The 17,728-nt window shown below is 40.3% G+C and overlaps 7 protein-coding genes across 7 annotated transcripts; 2 read left to right on the plus strand and 5 right to left on the minus strand.

Moving 5' to 3' along the window:
• Window positions 1-438: 438 nt before the first annotated feature.
• On the minus strand, window positions 439-6,045 carry UBR2 (putative ubiquitin-protein ligase UBR2; the record flags this gene model as incomplete). Its single annotated transcript, XM_056229652.1, has 1 exon — window positions 439-6,045. The coding sequence occupies one exon, from the start codon at window positions 6,043-6,045 to the stop codon at window positions 439-441; it is 5,607 nt and encodes a 1,868-aa protein (XP_056083649.1).
• A 1,237-nt stretch (window positions 6,046-7,282) lies between these two features.
• On the plus strand, window positions 7,283-8,005 carry SNF7 (ESCRT-III subunit protein SNF7; the record flags this gene model as incomplete). Its single annotated transcript, XM_056229653.1, has 1 exon — window positions 7,283-8,005. One exon carries the CDS (start codon window positions 7,283-7,285, stop codon window positions 8,003-8,005), a length of 723 nt encoding a protein of 240 aa, XP_056083650.1.
• A 255-nt stretch (window positions 8,006-8,260) lies between these two features.
• Window positions 8,261-9,283, minus strand: SED5 (t-SNARE syntaxin; the record flags this gene model as incomplete). The annotated part of the gene is made up of 1 exon (XM_056229654.1): window positions 8,261-9,283. The coding sequence occupies one exon, from the start codon at window positions 9,281-9,283 to the stop codon at window positions 8,261-8,263; it is 1,023 nt and encodes a 340-aa protein (XP_056083651.1).
• A 380-nt stretch (window positions 9,284-9,663) lies between these two features.
• Window positions 9,664-10,920, minus strand: AAT2 (aspartate transaminase AAT2; the record flags this gene model as incomplete). Its single annotated transcript, XM_056229655.1, has 1 exon — window positions 9,664-10,920. One exon carries the CDS (start codon window positions 10,918-10,920, stop codon window positions 9,664-9,666), a length of 1,257 nt encoding a protein of 418 aa, XP_056083652.1.
• Window positions 10,921-12,403: 1,483 nt separating this feature from the next.
• ADE16 (bifunctional phosphoribosylaminoimidazolecarboxamide formyltransferase/IMP cyclohydrolase ADE16) lies at window positions 12,404-14,179 on the minus strand (the record flags this gene model as incomplete). Its single annotated transcript, XM_056229656.1, has 1 exon — window positions 12,404-14,179. The coding sequence occupies one exon, from the start codon at window positions 14,177-14,179 to the stop codon at window positions 12,404-12,406; it is 1,776 nt and encodes a 591-aa protein (XP_056083653.1).
• Window positions 14,180-14,846: 667 nt separating this feature from the next.
• RPL15A (60S ribosomal protein eL15) lies at window positions 14,847-15,461 on the minus strand (the record flags this gene model as incomplete). Its single annotated transcript, XM_056229657.1, has 1 exon — window positions 14,847-15,461. The coding sequence occupies one exon, from the start codon at window positions 15,459-15,461 to the stop codon at window positions 14,847-14,849; it is 615 nt and encodes a 204-aa protein (XP_056083654.1).
• A 685-nt stretch (window positions 15,462-16,146) lies between these two features.
• On the plus strand, window positions 16,147-17,556 carry SKDI12G0860 (uncharacterized protein; the record flags this gene model as incomplete). The annotated part of the gene is made up of 1 exon (XM_056229658.1): window positions 16,147-17,556. One exon carries the CDS (start codon window positions 16,147-16,149, stop codon window positions 17,554-17,556), a length of 1,410 nt encoding a protein of 469 aa, XP_056083655.1.
• Between the last annotated feature and the right edge of the window lie 172 nt (window positions 17,557-17,728).

The raw sequence follows: 17,728 nt of genomic DNA on the forward strand, positions 1-17,728 counted from the left end.
AGAGGAAAAATTCACAGACACAAACTATAAAACTGGGACGAACCTGTCTACAACAAAAATGTCCACAAGATCTCTTTATAAAACGAAGAATCGCTAGTCCGCTCGAATTGCCAAGCTTCAGGTGCACGCATACCCACGCCATGTCACCTTGTGACTATATACCTTATCCATCAACACTTTCTCCATTTCCTGCAGGGAAAAAAGAAAAGACCAGTGACCCTGCAGTATACGAGGCCCAGCCCACACCCCACACCAGTATATTTCTTTTTCTGCGGCATTTCTTTTTTTATTGGCTGTTCCTGTCCCTTTTTACGAAAAGGCGGCCATGATTCCGGAGGTGCCCCACTTCCCCCACGCCAATCAAAACCGAGAAATTTCTTTTGATTCTTCCGATACGCATGTTTCATAGCAAATTGAATGACTACATTTGTTGGATAGTTACATAGTCTCCCACCCACCAAGATCTGCATTGCCGTCCGTTAGTCGGAACACTACGTGCGGGATCATGTTACCGAAAACAATCTCATTCGCCAGATATGCGTATCTTTCCTGGTTCAAATAGACGGGAGTACTGAATTTATAGTCTTCGTTGGTCTCTCCGTACTTGCTCAGATAAGGTGCAGCATAAAATGTACCTCTTTTGCCATATGACAAATAAACAGCGTTTGTTCTGGTCATCAAGAAGACCCCGTAGGAAGAGGTGATTTCGCATCCATTTCTCACATGGTCAGTACATTCACCCTGTAAATAGCCTTCTAGCGCTATGCTTTTCTGGATATGGCATTTTTCACCGCACAACAAACAAACTCCGATCTCGTACTTATCACATTTATTCGATATTTCATCATTCTCCAAGGAAAATCTGGACAGATTTGCAGGTAGTTTGATTAGTTGGATTTGTTCTGGTGAAGGAAATGATCTTGTGTTTATATTCTGCACCATGTCATATATGACTTGCTGAATTCTCAAATTATCATTACCGTCATTATATCTCTCGATGTTTTGGGACACTTCGTTATAGAAAAAGTCCTTCAAAAAATGAGTCAAATTGGGTATTTTAAAATATTGGAAAATAAGCTCTATCTCATGTTGCTTAGTTGCAGCATCACCACCACCACGACCATCATTATTATCATCGTCGTATTGAATATTGAATAGTAAGTACGTTTTTCTGCAGAAAATGGTTAGCGACTCTAGTAGCAATGAGCATACAAAATTTTTATTTCTTTCTAGACTTGCAACATCAAACTCGATATCGTCTGGTTTAAAGAGGTCGATGTATTTTTTAAAAGTCCCAAACAAATAAAATATGCTAGCAGGTGGTTCGTCTGATCCATTTGACGATATCTCGATCTTATTTCGGCAGTCTTTGTAAAAATTTACTCTCATCATATCTCTGGCAAGCAAAAGTAAAAGTTGATGGAATCTCCTTTTGAACATTTCATAGATACATAGGGTCGGTGGCTGCACGACGTTACCTTGATCGACATTATCGAAATTCTGGCTAATGTACCGGAGTAAATCTATATTATTGCCTTCTATCAAGAAGGTATTCCAATTCCATATTTTACGAGGGATTTCATCGATAAATGTTTTCGATTCGACACATTTCTTATAGAGATATGACTTGAGCCCACAAAGTAATCGTAGGGTCAAGATACATTGGCTAGATATTTTGTTTATATTAACAAATTTTCCGTGCTCCCTGTATGATCTTAATCTGAGTTCTGTATTTGAGATGGTATTAACCAGCACTCTATTAGCAATTTTATAAGCATCATCGATGGTAGTAACTTTTATTCCTTGGAGGTCACCAAGGACCATTGCTGCTTTAATACAAGTGGAGCTCGTTAGGTCGAGGTTTTCTTCCGTATCCATGTGACTTTCGGTACATTTGAAAAACTCATTTGCTGCTTTCTTGTTAAGGTCATTTGGTTTCGGTAGGAAGGAATTACTTAAGGAATTGCATACGGGACAGTATATTAACCCCAAACCATACGATAATGGAATATTTTTTGTAGTTTGATTTTGAATACCGCGAATTGACTTCATATGACTGCTTAAACATTTAATATGAGATCCATGCCCACAGGCTCTTAGTACTGGTTCACACCTGGTTAGTCTCAATCTTGTTCCACCATCCTCTTGCATGTCTTCCTGAACGGTACTGCCCTCTGGTCGCTTACCAATGAACTGTGAGTTTATTCTGTTCACTTCTAATGGGTCTGTAAAATCAATACCATGATCGCATATGTTCCGTTCTTGATAAGAAAGATAAACAAATACATCATCGTCCTTTGGCATCTTACAAAATACGCAATCATCATCGCAGAAACCGCTAATTGTATTACTATTATTGTCTGCATCCGTTCTAACGGGTGATAAACTAGGCGACGTGGTTCTGGGTGTGCTGATATCGGAAGTATCCACGCTATTGTTCTCCATAAATTTCAGCTGCTGTTGGGCTAACTTCTTCATCAACTTTTTTCTTCTTAATCGAGCAACATGCTTTTTTCTTTCGAATTCTTTATCTTTGTGACTTTTATCTTCCTTTGTTGGCCATAATATTCCCGGTATATATGAAGTGGTTTGTTCCTTCAAATAACTGTTTACGTTAACATGAGGTGCTGTTTCCATTAGATATCTAAAAATCTCCCTAATTTTACCGTGTGAGTCCGAAAAGTTCTCTTTCAACAGACAATAGTACAAAATAGAACCAATGCTGTGGTAATGACAGAACTCTGTGTCTACAATTGCATATTCATGCCACAATATTCCCATGAACTCATTTAGGTTATTAACTACACATAAATGAATCAAATGAACAACTCTTGGCAGTAAATTATCGTAATCGTATTTTATAATATGATCCAATGTATTCTTCAAAAACAGACCAAAAGTGTTAACTGATGAAATCGAATAAAGTCCAGAAAAAATGGTGTTTTTCAATAAATCTTTAACCCTTTTTGCAGGAACAAAGGCATCCTCGTATTTCACGTTCCTCAAATTTGTCATATTCAGTCTAATATTTTTCTCTACATCATATCTTCTACTCGAGGAAAGTCCTATATAATAAGGATCAATCTCATCCTTGAACTTTTCTTTCAACACGAAAGTACCATTGTCAGTCAAACTTGTTGGAGGGGTGTAATTGGCATATTTTTCAAGATAAATGTCAAATGAAGGGTGTTTGGTAATATGCTCTGGAATACAGTTGACGACTTGTGCATAAGAGCACGTGTCAAAACAAAGAGCATGAATGATTTCGGATTTAAAGGTCCTTTCAAAACCCTCTTTTGAAGATTTCATGACCAGTGATCTTACTTCAGTTAGCAGTTGAATCAATAGTAAAATGCATTCATTAACAACGGCTATAGTGGTTTCTGTATCAGGATAATCATACATTGGTACGCCATTTGCCCAATGTTTCAATCCCCATCTTGAGAGATATGTAACCATTAGTTCATCAGGATTACACATCGCCATACTAAATTGCACATTAAAAATGTCACTAATATAAGTGAACTCTCTCATGCTGTATTTTGTGTACATCCTTGCTTGATGAGTAATCGGAGTGCCATTTCTTACCCAAAAACCGACATTGATTTGCCCAATTAGAACCAAGGTAGATAAGGCAGATTCTGATATGTGTAAAGCTTTGTGCTTGTCTTGGAAAACATCGTAGAGGTTAATATAGTGCGCTAAGGAAGCCGGAAGTGGCTCATATCTTCCACATTGACTCCATTGGATAATAAACTTGAACAAGTATGACATTGGATTGAAAAAACATTGCGTGTTCACACCCACTTGGAAGTTTATAGTTTCTGCCACGTAATTACAAATTTTCTCCCTAACGGTAAATAAAGTTGCTTTATTGGCATCTACTTCATTGGCCGATATGTTATCAGACGATATGGCTTTTCTTGAAGTAGTTAGCGACTCAAATTCCCTGTTCTGAGCAACGTTTAGTAGCTTAAGAACAATTTGCCTACGGAAGGTCGCATCTTTCACTAATGATATACTGCGTGTGTAGCCATCTGTCATTATCAAAATCGATGAGAAAAAGAAATAAAACGCAGAAAAATCAAAGTTTTCAACTTCTACATGTTCTTTAGTTTCTCGTTTCAAAGGAAGTACGTTATTGAACTCAGAGAAGGACTCGATTATTGCATTGAAAATGGCCTCATTCGATAAAAGTTCTTGCGGAATAGTGTTCGCTGACATTATCGTACAAAGATCTTTGAAACAAATGATTGTTCTTCGGTTGCGTATGGTTTCAGTAGGCAATTTAAAACCATTGTATAAAGAGATGGGCAAGTATGACATTAAGTCCTCCGGGTTAAACGCCATAAGAGTAAATGCGAACCTGATAGTTCTTTCAATAAAGCCACAGCGTATAGCCATGTTTGCTATGGTGGGGTCTTGAAAAGTGTATTGTCCCAATACGCTCATCAGAGTTACTTGGCATTCTTTGGCATCTGAGGCAACAGCATCATAGAGAACAGAGAGATAAACATCAATATACTGGGCGGCAAGAAGTTTTCTATTTTCATCTCTAAGGGAAAACAGTGATGCTATGATCTTCAGCATTTTGAATTTGGATTTCTTTGATAATATGTTGATAGAGTTTATAATAATATACTGGAATCTAGATCCATAAAAATTGTAAAAATGGCTCACTGTGTCCGGTGAATGTGCCCTGGTTAATCTATCGTTGTAATTAATCAGTATTTTCGAAATTTTTTCATCTTCAATATCTTTTAATGACCAAGGTTTAAACCAGGACCCATCGCTGTCCTCATTCGATAGTAAGAATCCACCTAATAAATTGATCTTAGAAAAGTCTGGATTTGTGTTTGAAGGAGAAACTCTCATCTTAGAAAAATGCGAATACCAAACATCGAGCATGGAAACTCGAAGGGAATATTTAATTTCCAAAGATGCGGTTGATTTGAAACATAAGGAGTACAGCCAGCTTGTTAAATCGTCCGTTAGCTTTCTTTTGAATATATCACTCACTTTTCTTACATAAACATTTATATTTTCCTTTTGGAACTCTTTCGCAATTCTATTCATTTCGAAGTGATTTTTGCCCTGGAGCACAGTTACTACATCATGAGAATCTTCTAAAGCCTTTGTTATCGAGATGGCATATTCAACCGGTGTATTCAATGTTTTGGTTATTATAGACGCTAAGTCCATATAGTGGACGTTACATTCTTCTTCTTCGATTTGGATAGCCCACTCTTCACGGTCTTCTTTCTTTGTGCTAGACCAATTGTTGTCAAAAAATACAGAATTGTCGTCATTGACCGATGATTCGTATTTGTGTTTATCTGTTGTGTCATCAGCAGCGGAGTTTTGACTAGAATCCATAGGGGAGGACGCTTTTTTCTCACCTGAATGGGCTTCTGTCTCCTCCTTGTTGCAAACCGTTACATCAATTAAAAAATCCAGTACATAATTCAATAACGAAACTACGTTCTCATCATCGATAGTATTATTAGTCCCATTAGTAACAGGGATGTTATTCAATTCGTTCTTGCATTTGAATGCGAGGGTTGGGTCATTGAAGGCAAAGGGGTCACCACAATGGCATATCCTGCCTTCCGGGCGCATCACCACTTTTGCCACGTAAGAATGATGTACATGTTTTTCCTTGTCAAAACAAAGTTCGCAGATTTCATATAATGGGTTTGTGGAGCATGTAAAACAGTAATAAATTGTTTCTGAGGGGAAGCATAAACGTGTGCATGATGTTCCTGTATGTACATTATCCATAAAGTGATGGTCACTCTCGAACTCCTGTGTTTTCCACTTTTTTCCATTTAGTATATCCCTATACCTTTCACTTGTCCAGGTTTCAGAATCTAGTATAGAAACAAGAGAGTGCCAATCGATATTGCCATCGCTATTCTTGAGGCGTAGATCCAAAGTCCTCCATAGCAAGTAACTAGTGGTTTCATTATATTCGCATTTGGCGAGCTTCGGGAGCTGGGTAAGAAAGTCTCTTATATTGTTTATAGCCAGATTAGGATCTTCCATGCCTGCTTATTGAGTAGCTATTGACTTCGCTGACAAATTTCACCCTTAGTATCAAAAACGAGTAAATAATTATGATAATAAAAAAAAGCCCGCTCTTTTTTAAAAAAGCTTAACCCACTTATTCAGAGGTTTGTTGGTAATATGCCGAGCAATTGAATATGCAAATACGTAGGTTGTCGAGTTTCTTCCTGTGACTGTTTATCGATGACGCTCTTTATTGATATCGCATGAAAGTTGAACAAACGCCACTGGAAATTGCCGCCGTTGTCGTCGCAACGTGGTAAGTGACGCCTTTACTTTGGCTCATGCGCTGAGTACCAGCATTTGGGTTCTTTTAAGCTCTGTTGCAAGAAATGAGGGGACGGATCATGCAATTCAAGGTTTGGCTGGCATCAAGCTTTGCAAGAAGTAGGACGGCTCGGGGATATGGTGGTAGCACATCGCGCTTGTGTGTTTATTGTGCTCGGACGGCTGATTAGTTCCTAGTATGAAATTGATGATGGTAAACAACTGTATCCTTGGATTTCGAAGCTTTTCTGACAATATATATATATACATACATATAAGAGCCTTCCTTAAACGGGCATGAACTTCGGCGGTAACCCTCGATTTGCTCATCTCCATTATTTATTTATGTGAAGGAACTTGATTATTTAAACGTGTCACATACAATGATAGTTTCAACAAAAGGAATGGAATATGTACCAAAGTAGGCAGAGCTTGTATTTATTTATAGAACTTCAAAATAGTCAACGTGAAACTGACTTATCAATAACTATCCAAATATAGTACCATAAAGCGCACTACGGAATGGTATCGAAGACTCTTGTAGGTGATTTAAGATGTGATTGTATCGAGATTAGAATATTTTTTTTTTCTCTTATCTCCTATTTAGCGTTTGAGGTAAGGTAAAGAACCCCTGTTGTTTACTCAAAGTGAATTACGCGATATATGCTTCCCAGAAATAACTAGAATAGAAAAAACGTAATGATGGTGCATTATAGCTGACAATCTCTTTGAATATGCGATGGACAATGTCATGATTGCATTATATCTCTCTGTCGCTTTTCACGGCATCGTCTCGACCCTTTTGATAAAAGATGGGATTTTTAAACAAATGGGTAATTTCGAATCATAAAAGGTTGGCATAGCAGGGGAGATATAGGCTTATTACAGGAAAGGATACAATATTTTGTAGAAGGGCAGCAGAAACATAATAGTATCGATAAAACAAGGCATGTGGTCATATTTTTTTGGAGGAGCATCCGGTAATGCCAAGAATAAAGAGTTGCCAAAAAAGGCTATAGTGGAGTTGAGGGAGCACATCAACCTTCTATCTAAAAAGCAATCACATTTGCGTACTCAAATCACAAACCAAGAGAATGAAGCTAGAATTTTTTTGACGAAGGGCAATAAAGTAATGGCCAAGAACTCGCTGAAGAAGAAGAAGATTTACGAACAAAACCTAAGTAAGTTGGAAGGCACAATGGAATCTATGGAGCAGCAGCTTTTCTCTATAGAAAGCGCAAATTTGAACCTGGAGACGATGAGGGCCATGCAACAAGGTGCCAAGGCAATGAAATCCATTCACAACGGTCTTGACATAGATAAAGTGGATGAGACAATGGACGAGATAAGGGAGCAGGTAGAATTAGGAGACGAAATAAGCGATGCTATATCTAGGCCATTAAACACTGGAGCAAACGAGGTGGACGAAGATGAATTGGACGAAGAATTGGACATGCTCGCTCAAGAAAATGCCAATCAAGAAACGTCCAAGATCGTCAATAGTAACGTTAATGCGGCGCCCGTGTCAGAGAATAAGGTCTCGCTACCCAATGTTCCAAGTAATAAGATCAGACAAAGTGGAGCTCCCGTGAAGGAGGTCCAAGAGGAAGAGGAAGAGGAAGATGAGGATGAAAGGGCATTAAGAGAACTACAAGCGGAGATGGGCCTTTGAACATGTATCTGGTAGAAAGAAAACAAAATAGGCATTTCTACTTTTCTTGTCTATGTACACCACTTTACATACATGAAGTTCATAAAGTCAAGTCATAACTAATAACTATAATTTTTTTTGCGTTCAAAGGCGTCGAAGGGAATGTGCATTCGCTTTTTATCAGTTATTGTTAATGTTATTGTACAAAAAAGATGAGAGGAAAAAAAAAAAAGTAAATAATTACATATGTGTCTTTTTTTTTCCTTTCTTTCGCTCTTAATTGACTAAAATCCAAATCAGGAAGAATACAAAGATGACGAAGAATATCTTCGCGGCTAACCATCTGTTACTTTTTATTCTGTCAAAGTATTTCAACAGTTCTCTTTGGGCACCGCTGATGTTCAAATCGATGTCGTCTACATTAGCATCAATTCTCTGGATGACTTCGCCTTGCTCTTGAACCATGGAGGCCAGCTGTTGAAAAAGATTTCCCACTTCCTGGATTGTGGACTCTATTGTCTCCACAGCTCTGTTTCTCTCTTGCAGATATACGTTATTAGACAGTTGTCCCTCCTCCATCAACATTAATTGAGAATCGTTTTGAGGGAAAGAAAGTTCACCTTGATTGGACGAGCCATTATTCTTTTGTGAGGATTCCTCTAGTAATGAGGTCATGAACGGGTTGGAGTTGTTGTAGGTGGTCAAATCCACGGTGTTAGTGTTTTGAGTATGCTCATCTTCTTGTGTATGCTCTGTGTCAGTGGATAATTTTTGCCATCTGTCTTTGTTTGCCATTTCCAATCGCTGTCTTTCCTCCAATACATCCTTGAAATTTCCTGATATGTTTTTCATTTGGGTGTTCAGAAGATTAACGACGTTTTTGGAGTGCTGTACGGCACTGGGCTGATTAGAAGATTGACTTAATGCATTGCCATTCGCGTCGGTTTTCTTAAGTTGACTTAACTGTACTAAACTTTGTTCGATGGCATAAATCTTTCGTTTGATCAAAAACGACAGCTCAGCAATCTCGATGGGGTTATCGTTGAACATTGGTTTCCTCTTGGCTAGAACCGCCAATTTGGATAATAATTGAGCAGTGGATGAAATTTCATGGGCTATGCCAGAAGCCCTTTTTTGGAACTCAGATACGTTTTTCCCATTGCCAGCTGTACTCTTAGTGGAGTTGCCGTTTTGCTGCTCTTGAAGACGTTCTCTCTGCTGCTCCTTAAAGTTTTTATTTCTCTTCTTGTAGCTCAACACACTTTGTTGAAATTCTGAAGTTCTATCCTTTATATTCATGAGAGTAAGGCGGTATGATGAAGTGGACGGTGGGCGAAGAGATCGAACAGAGTATATACAGTAAGGAGTCGGTGGCTTTTGTTCAAATAGGAGCTAGCAGGTATCTTGACGCGGCAATAGGAACTTAATGTTTTTTCTGTATTTTTTGGCATTATTATTGTTATTATGATTGTTTCGCATATGTCTTTCGCCTCGCCTCGATCGATCATATCCTACCCGGAGAGCACGCCAATAGTAACAAAACTGAAAAAAAGACTAGTGAAAGCAAGGGCCGAAAATGACTACTTCATTTTTTTTTTGTTATATATAGATTTTTTTTTTGTTTCAATAAACTGGGGAGAATGGAATAGGTAAGTAAGTATAAGCGTTTTATTTAATCATTACAATTTAGCTTCAGTAGCGTAAAAGCGCACCACTTCGTCAATGGCTTTAGCTACGTATTCCACGTTTCCCTGATTCAGCCCGGCTATGGATGCCCTACCCGAGGCGACCAAATAAACGGCGTGGATTTCTTCCAGTCTCTGGACCATTTGAGGACTTAGTCCTGTGAAAGAGAACATCCCGCATTGGTTTACTATATGATCCCAGTTGCCCGGAGTGCCCAACTTAACCAAATGATCTCTTAACGCGTGTCTCATCTTGGTAATTCTCGAAGACATGGTGACCATATCCTTGTGCCATTGCTCGGTCAATTCTGGTGTTTCCAGCAGTTTGGCTACGATCTTGGCACCATAGGCGGGTGGGTTGGACACTTCACTACGAATGATCTTGGCCAGCTGAGAGGTGACGGCCGGCTTGACGGACTGGTTTTGCGCTTGCTTTGTAAGTGCTAGATGTAAGCAACCCACACGCTCACCGTACATACCGGCGTTCTTGGCGAACGACTGGCAGATGAAGACGGGAGAGACCGTGGCGAGTCTGTCCACACCCAGACGCACAGCGTACGCGTCTTTGTCCAAGTCACCTGTGGCGAATCCTTGGTAGGCGGTGTCAAATAGGGCGATGTGGTTCTTGGAGGCGATGGCGTCAACAATCTGGACCCACTGTTCGTTGGTTGGGTCCAACCCGGTGGGGTTGTGGGCACAAGAGTGTAAAACGAAAATCGAGCCCTCTGGAGCGCTTTTGACGGTGCCTAGGAACCCGTCCAGGTCCAGGGACTTGGTCTCGTTGGCCCAGTAAGGGTAAGTGGTAGTTTTCAAGCCTTGGTTCTCAAAAATGGCCATGTGGTTGGCCCAAGTGGGCTTGGACAAGTAGACCAGTCTACCGGAGAGGAATTTTGAGAAGAACTTGGCAGAAATATGAAGAGCCCCCGTCCCGGACAGCGATTGCACGGAGATTACTCTGTCTTCCTGCAAGGCGGCGGACTGCGTACCGAAGATGATCTTGGCGGCGTTCGACGTCAATGTGGGCAACCCGGTGATACCGAGATATTCGTGGTTGTAGGAGTTGTCGCTATGAATCAGTTTTTCCGCGGCTTTAACGCTTGGCAGGACCCATGGCTTACCGTTATCGTCCCTGTAGGCTCCAATACCCAAGTCGACCTTGGTGGTGCGTTGGTCTTGGCCGTATCTTTGCTTGATACCGAAAAGGGCATCAGGGGGCAGCAATTCGATGTTGTTTAGTAGGGAGGCAGACATTATCGTTCTTGTCTTTTTGTTTTTTCACCTTTTGAGGTTTCACTGCGGTTGTGGTCAATTGCACTTCTTAGCAAACACATATGTATATATACCGGCGTGCGAGACGACACGATGTATGGGGCCGATCACGCTGACTCATTTGGACCGAGTGTCGCAGATCGTTGCGCACGGGCTCAGCACAACCGATCGCTTTGAATGATGATTAGCGGTACCGCAAACAGGACCATCGCAGTAAAAGCAGTAAAAAACTAACAACCTAGCAATTCCCAAAAATAGCTACCTTGAGTGCCGCCGTGTGGAGTGCATTTCGCCATATTTTCAGCAGTAACTTTTCTTGTATTTCTTTAGATCGTTGCATGCTATGCCGCTACCATTTGAGGAGCTGTGTGTTGGTAAACAACGTCAGCTCAGGTTAACTGAACATACATACACCTTAAGCTTCTTATTACTTTTTTATGGCGCATCTTTGTTTTTCTTCTCCAATGGTAACCCTAAATCTTCAGCGGCTATTAGCGGCCGGGTTACAGTTTGTTGCTGTTTTTTTTTCATCTTAGTTTTTTCTCAGCTTCTCTCGCCTATATAAACACTTAGCAAGTCTCATCATTTTTCAATCCATCTATTCTCACAGAAGTTTTTTTACTCTTGATTTGTTTTCTTATGCTTTTTCAGAAAAAGAAAGTAACCATAGTCTCGTGCTAGTTCGGTACTATACAGGGAAGGGAAGTCACGCGCATACGTGTGTGTGCACTTCTTGCTATTGCTGCTTAGCTTCTCTAAAAACACTGGGCTAGCGTTTTTCAGCGCTCGAGAGGCAGAGTCTCAAGGAGCCCTCAATGGGCCTCACGTATTTCACGTCTAGATGGCGCTTCGGACATCGGCATTATATGAGGGATTCGGCTCCCAACTTCTCCTCTGGTCTTCGTGACCGGGGTTTTTGAGTCGTTGGGTCATGGGTTGTTTCTCTCAGTCGTTGCATCGGGCGTCGTTGCCTTAACGATGTGTGCGAGAGGTTCGGGGGCTGTTGCCATGATTTATATGGATGAGACAGAAGTGGCCCCGTTGACGAGTTTAACTTAGATCAAGTAGGATGCATGATCTTGAGCTCTTTTCCTATACTTTGTCCCATGCCCGGCTTTCTCCTTATTACGAAGAGATAGCAGGATGTGGGTGCAAAGTGGGAAAATCTGAGTTCGGTCATCTTTGTTGTTCATCCTACCGCAGTATATTCCTAAACACTATGAAATGGCCCTAGTTTGGTCGATGATCATTTGGGTAAAACCATACTGCAGACATCTCTATATAATTAGTACCGAATTCAAATCTTGTTTCCCCAGTGGGAAAGAAAAAAAAAGAAAATTTAACGTAGAAAATTAAAATAGTAGTATACGTATAAGTATATACACTTGCATCCAGCTATGTATGTTTATGTTGTTTTGTTTTTTTTGTTTTTTCTTTTCTTCTAGTAAGACAGACCACACAGCATCTAATGGTGGAATAGACGAATCGGGTTTTCCACGTAGACAATATCGAATGAATCCGCTGCTTGGAAGACAACTTTGTCCATGACCGACCCTGAGGGAGCCGCGATGAACTTCACACCGGACTGCACAGCTCTATAAACGTTGTCTGGGAAGGGGAAAAACGCGTCGGACGATAACGACACGTTAGTTAATTTGCTTAACCATTCCAGTCTTTCCTCTTTGGTGAGGGGTTCAGGAATTTCTTCAAATTTGCTTTCGTAGTCCTTCTTCTCTGGACCTTCTATCCTTTGCCCTGTAACGAAAAGATCGATCGCGTTGGATTTGTCCGCTCTCTTGATTCCCTTGGCCCATTTCATCTGCAGAACTTTTGGGTGTTGCCTCAACCACCAGTTGTCCGTCTTGTCGCCGGCTAATCTGGTACAATGTATACGCGATTGTTGGCCGGCCCCGAGTCCCACAACCATACCGTTCTTGGCATAGCAGACGGAATTTGATTGTGTGTATTTCAAGACTAGCGTGGCGACGGTCAAATCGACCACGGCTTGCTCGGTAAGAGCCTTGTCCTTGGAGACGATTTCTTTGAAAGTGGACTGATTGATTATTGCATCATTTCTCTTTTGCTGCAATGTTACACCGAAAACTTCTCGGGATTCCATTTGACCAGGGACGTAGTTCGGATCGATTTGTAAAATACAGTATTTTCCATTCTTCTTCTTGGACAGTATGTTTAATGCCTCTGGTTCGTATCCGGGAGCAATAACACCATCAGAAACCTCTTTGGAAATGATCTTTGCTGTAGCAACATCTACAATATTGGACAACGCAATGAAATCACCAAACGATGACATTCTGTCCGCACCACGAGCTCTAGCGTAGGCGCATGCCAATGGCGACAGATCTTCCACATCGTTCACAAAATAAACTTGCCTCTCCACATCGGATAATGGAAGCCCTACTGCAGCGCCTGCGGGGGAAACGTGCTTGAACGATGCCGCGGCGGGTAGATTTAATGATGCCGATAACTCTTTCACTAAGGGCCATGAGTTTAAGGCATCCAAAAGGTTTATGTACCCTGGTGTACCACAAAGCACTTTGAAAGGTAATTCCTCCTGTTGAGCGATATAAGCTTGTGCAGGTCTTTGATGAGGATTGCAACCATATCTTAGTGGTAACTGGGCCTTGCCCTCGGAGTATTGCTTTCTAAAAAAATCAGAAATGGCTGCATCATAATCGGCCGTATGTTCGAATGCCTTTAACGCAAATCTATTTCTTAAATCTTGGGAAATCTCACCATCTTCGGACAAGTCCTGTAGGAAGATGGAATAATCGTTGGGATCTGAAAGGATGGTCACTCTGGAGTGGTTCTTTGCAGCGGCTCTCAATAAAGTCACGCCTCCAATGTCAATTTCTTCCACGGCTTCTTGGACTGTAGCACCAATCTTAGCCACAGTCTCTTTGAACGGGTATAGATTACAAACGACAAAATCTACTTTGCCAATATGCTGTTCCTTTAAATCCTTTTCATCGCTCTCTAAATCTCTAGCAAGAATCCCTGCGTGAACAGCAGGATGCAAAGTTTTTACTCTGCCCCCTAGCATCTCAGGTGCATGTGTGATTGAAGAGATATCATCCACTGGGAAACCAGCCTCTCTGACCATGTTAGCTGTACCACCGGATGCCAAAATACGAACATTGTTTTCCACCAATCCCTTGGCTAAGTCTAATAAACCTGTTTTATCATAAACTGATAAAATGGCAGTCTTAGTATAATTGCCCATTGTAGCTCTTTTATTTCTGCCCCTATTTATGGTTTGATGGGGGTCTCTGTTTGTAATATGGTATCGAATAGATCTTGTATGTTATTTAATCGCAATAAAGAACAAGAAAAAAAGACAAACGCTGAAAAACAGGAAAAAGGACAACCTATTAGTTAATTATTAACTATTATTCTCAAAGTGGAAACAATATCTCTTTTCCTTTTCTTGAGTTCCTCTAATAGCTCAATAAGGAAAGAAACGGAAAGAAAAGGAAAGAAAAAAATCAAGCAAGAAAACAAGGTACGACCAAAAAAGGACATGGTGTCAATATGTGTGTGAAGAGACCACTTTGGATGCAATGGAAGTACATACAGCCTGAGCGACGTGTATAGGGAGGTACCTTAAATCGATAAATGTAAAATTATGAGACCTTCCTCATTGACTCCTTGATAAACTATACAAAACATGCCTCAGATGGGAGAGGGTCGAGTGGGGGGGGGAATTTTTGCTTGATATCTTCTGCCAAGCTAAAATCTAATTCTAATTCTCTTTAAAAAAAAAAAGTGGTTAAAGAAAAGATATATAGTCTTGTATACAAAATCATTAAATGTATATAAAATAACGGTACAAAAGATATGTTAGACAAACAAAAGCTTGCCCAACAGGACTATATGTTCCATCAACCAGCTTATTTTCTGTATCTCCACAAAGACAAGGTGTTTTGTCTCTTCCAGGTCTTTCTTCTACCGGCCTTGGTGTTGTTGAATCTGTGACCCTTGTTGATACCTCTGGATTTCTTACCAGTGGCAGTCAAACCTCTAGCTTCACGATGCTTGTGAACTGGGTTACAGATCCAGTTGTAACGAGCATCTCTTCTGATAGCCTTGTGTTGAGGATCAACCAAGATGACTTCGAAGTACTTGTAAGTGGAGTCTTGGTTGACCCAGTAGGAGTTCAAAACTCTCAAGTTAGCAGCACGACGACCAACTCTTTCTTCAGCGGTAGCTCTCAAGGATCTTTGGTATTTCAATTCATTGACACCTTGGTTAGTTGGCTTACCGTAAGTGGCACCCTTTGGAACAGGTCTCTTTCTGTTACCACGTCTAACTCTGACACGGTAGATAACGAAACCTTGCTTGGCCTTGTAACCTAGTCTTCTAGCCTTGTCTGGTCTAGTTGGTCTAGTGGCTCTGTGAATGACGTTCTTTTGTCTGTATTCCCAGACTCTGACTCTTTGTAAGAATCTCAAAACATCAGATTGCTTCTTTCTTTGCAATTCTTCCAAATATTTGTAGGCACCCATTGCTGATTTATTTGTTTGATCGTGGTAGTCTTATTTGATGGGAAATACCATAAGAAGAAAAGTGTGCAAGAAATGCTGTTAATGTACCAATGATAAGAAGGGACAATCATATCATTCACCACCGAGCAAAAGAGAGAGGCCTTGAAAAATTTCAGCTCTCAAAATTTTGCGTCGCGCCTTGCAGTGGCCGGAGGAAAAAAAATTTAAAATTTGTCCTTCTTTTAAACCCGTGCATTTCTTGCATTCGACAATATCACACTACACGAGGAAATATGGAAATCATGTTTTAATATACATCAATGAATAACGCAAGAGCTCTTGCGGATAGGAGGTAGCATCATGCTGATATAATGCAAGAAGTAGTTAAGAAAAGCCTCAGATCGAATTTCAAATGCTTAGCGGTTCAAATACGTAGTACACTTTTCTGCAGTTCTTGATCATGATGTTCGCAAATCAGTTTACCAAGTGGGCGGCAAAATGTACAATGTAATTGTACATTTTCAAATCCTTCCCCTTTTTTTTTCATACACAGTTGAAAGGCACAAGAAAAATGGTGTACTATCTTCAACCGAACATAAAAATATGGTGACAAAAAATTTTACTTTGATAAGAACACCTGGGATGTAGCTGTCGCCCGTATATACATATTCGTTTGTTGTGTGTAATATTATATGTAGAAGTCATGATGGAACGTGAACAAATTATGGAATATGTTCAAGAAACGCCTATTATTCCTAGAAGGATTATTCAATATTCTGTTCCAAGGCAAACGATTACAAAGCCGAGCCCTCATGTCGAAATATTGATGGCGGCTAATACTATGCAGAACATAGACTCGACGCAGCATCCCGTCATTCATGATTCTTGGCGAAATAAAGAGTATTCAACTCAAAAATGTCTAGGAAAGATGGAGGAACAACGATTGAGTTTTGAGGAGCATCAAAACGAACAACACCAAAACACCATTCCGCTGATTAAGAGAGTGAACACGTTTTTCAGGAAAAAATCATCACCTCGAAGAAATAGCGTTATATCCACCGGCGATGCAAAGGCAGATGGTTCAAGCTGGATCGGAAAACATGTGAGTAAAGATGTTAATTTACAGGAGCAGCCCGCCATAAAGAACCTGGATAAGAATTATCAGGATGGCCATGAGGGGAATAATAAAACGTGCGGCCTGTTTTCCTTTGAAGAGACACCTCCAGTGCAAGTTTCGAAGCAAAATCCCGTGAATTCGCCATCTGAAAGCGCTTCTATGACAAAAAATAAACCCTCATCTGGCAGTTTCATCTCACTAGGATCGAGTGAAGCCGAGCTTAACCCTTTAGAGCCTGCCTCGTCTAGAAGTCCAGCTGAAAGAAAAAGTTTGCGTCCTGATGATGGACAGAATGATGCAGCCGCACAAGATTCAAAAATAACTCCAATAGAAGAAAGAAAAAAATTCCTTCAAATGGAACAAAGCAGGTTGATTAAAGAAATTGTACGGCTCGAAAACATACTAAATAATCATAGGAAGAGAGAAGCTTACATTATTCAAGACAATTCTAGAAAGAAATCGCTCGAAAGAGACAATTTCATCTTTACAAGGGCACCATGTTCAACAGCATCCGGTATTCCAGCTTTTGAATTCGATGATCCTCTTAGAGACAAATGGACAGCTTTACAATCTTTGGAAAACAGTTTCGGAGGCAGATTTGAATCTATTACAAACTTATGTCCGGAAAACGAGCTAAGCACTATTAAAGAAAGGAATTTTCAAATAGCTAAAATAAATAATCTTTGCTCTCAGGTAGAAGAATCCATCAAAAGAAGGCAAGACCTAGAAACGAAATTAAGGGTTTTGTCGGATGACAATGACAACGAATTGCTTTTTTTGATGACGGAAAATAAAAGGAGGCAAAAAAGCTCAGCGATGATACATTTTCTATCTGACATAACGAAAGAACAGTCGAAGAGATTTACCGCGGAAGAGCAAAGCTTTGTAAACCAAAACGAGGTAAAACCCCTTATTTCAGATCTTTCGGAAAAGATCAACAAATTGAACTCCATCCTGGAGATGAAGAACACTTGTATTAGAATGCTAAGTAACCAATAAGTAGTTAATTTTCAATAGTATTATTTCCTTGTGTATTTTCTGGCGCGTCACCTGGCTGACGAAAATTTTACGCGTCATACACCCTTAACTTTTCCGTACAATTATACCTTCAGGCCAAGTACATTGTTCACTTAATTACGATGGAGAAATGTAATACAGGAGTACGCAAACG

Source organism: Saccharomyces kudriavzevii, assembly GCF_947243775.1.
Source record: "Saccharomyces kudriavzevii IFO 1802 strain IFO1802 genome assembly, chromosome: 12".
Classification (NCBI taxonomy): domain Eukaryota; kingdom Fungi; phylum Ascomycota; class Saccharomycetes; order Saccharomycetales; family Saccharomycetaceae; genus Saccharomyces; species Saccharomyces kudriavzevii.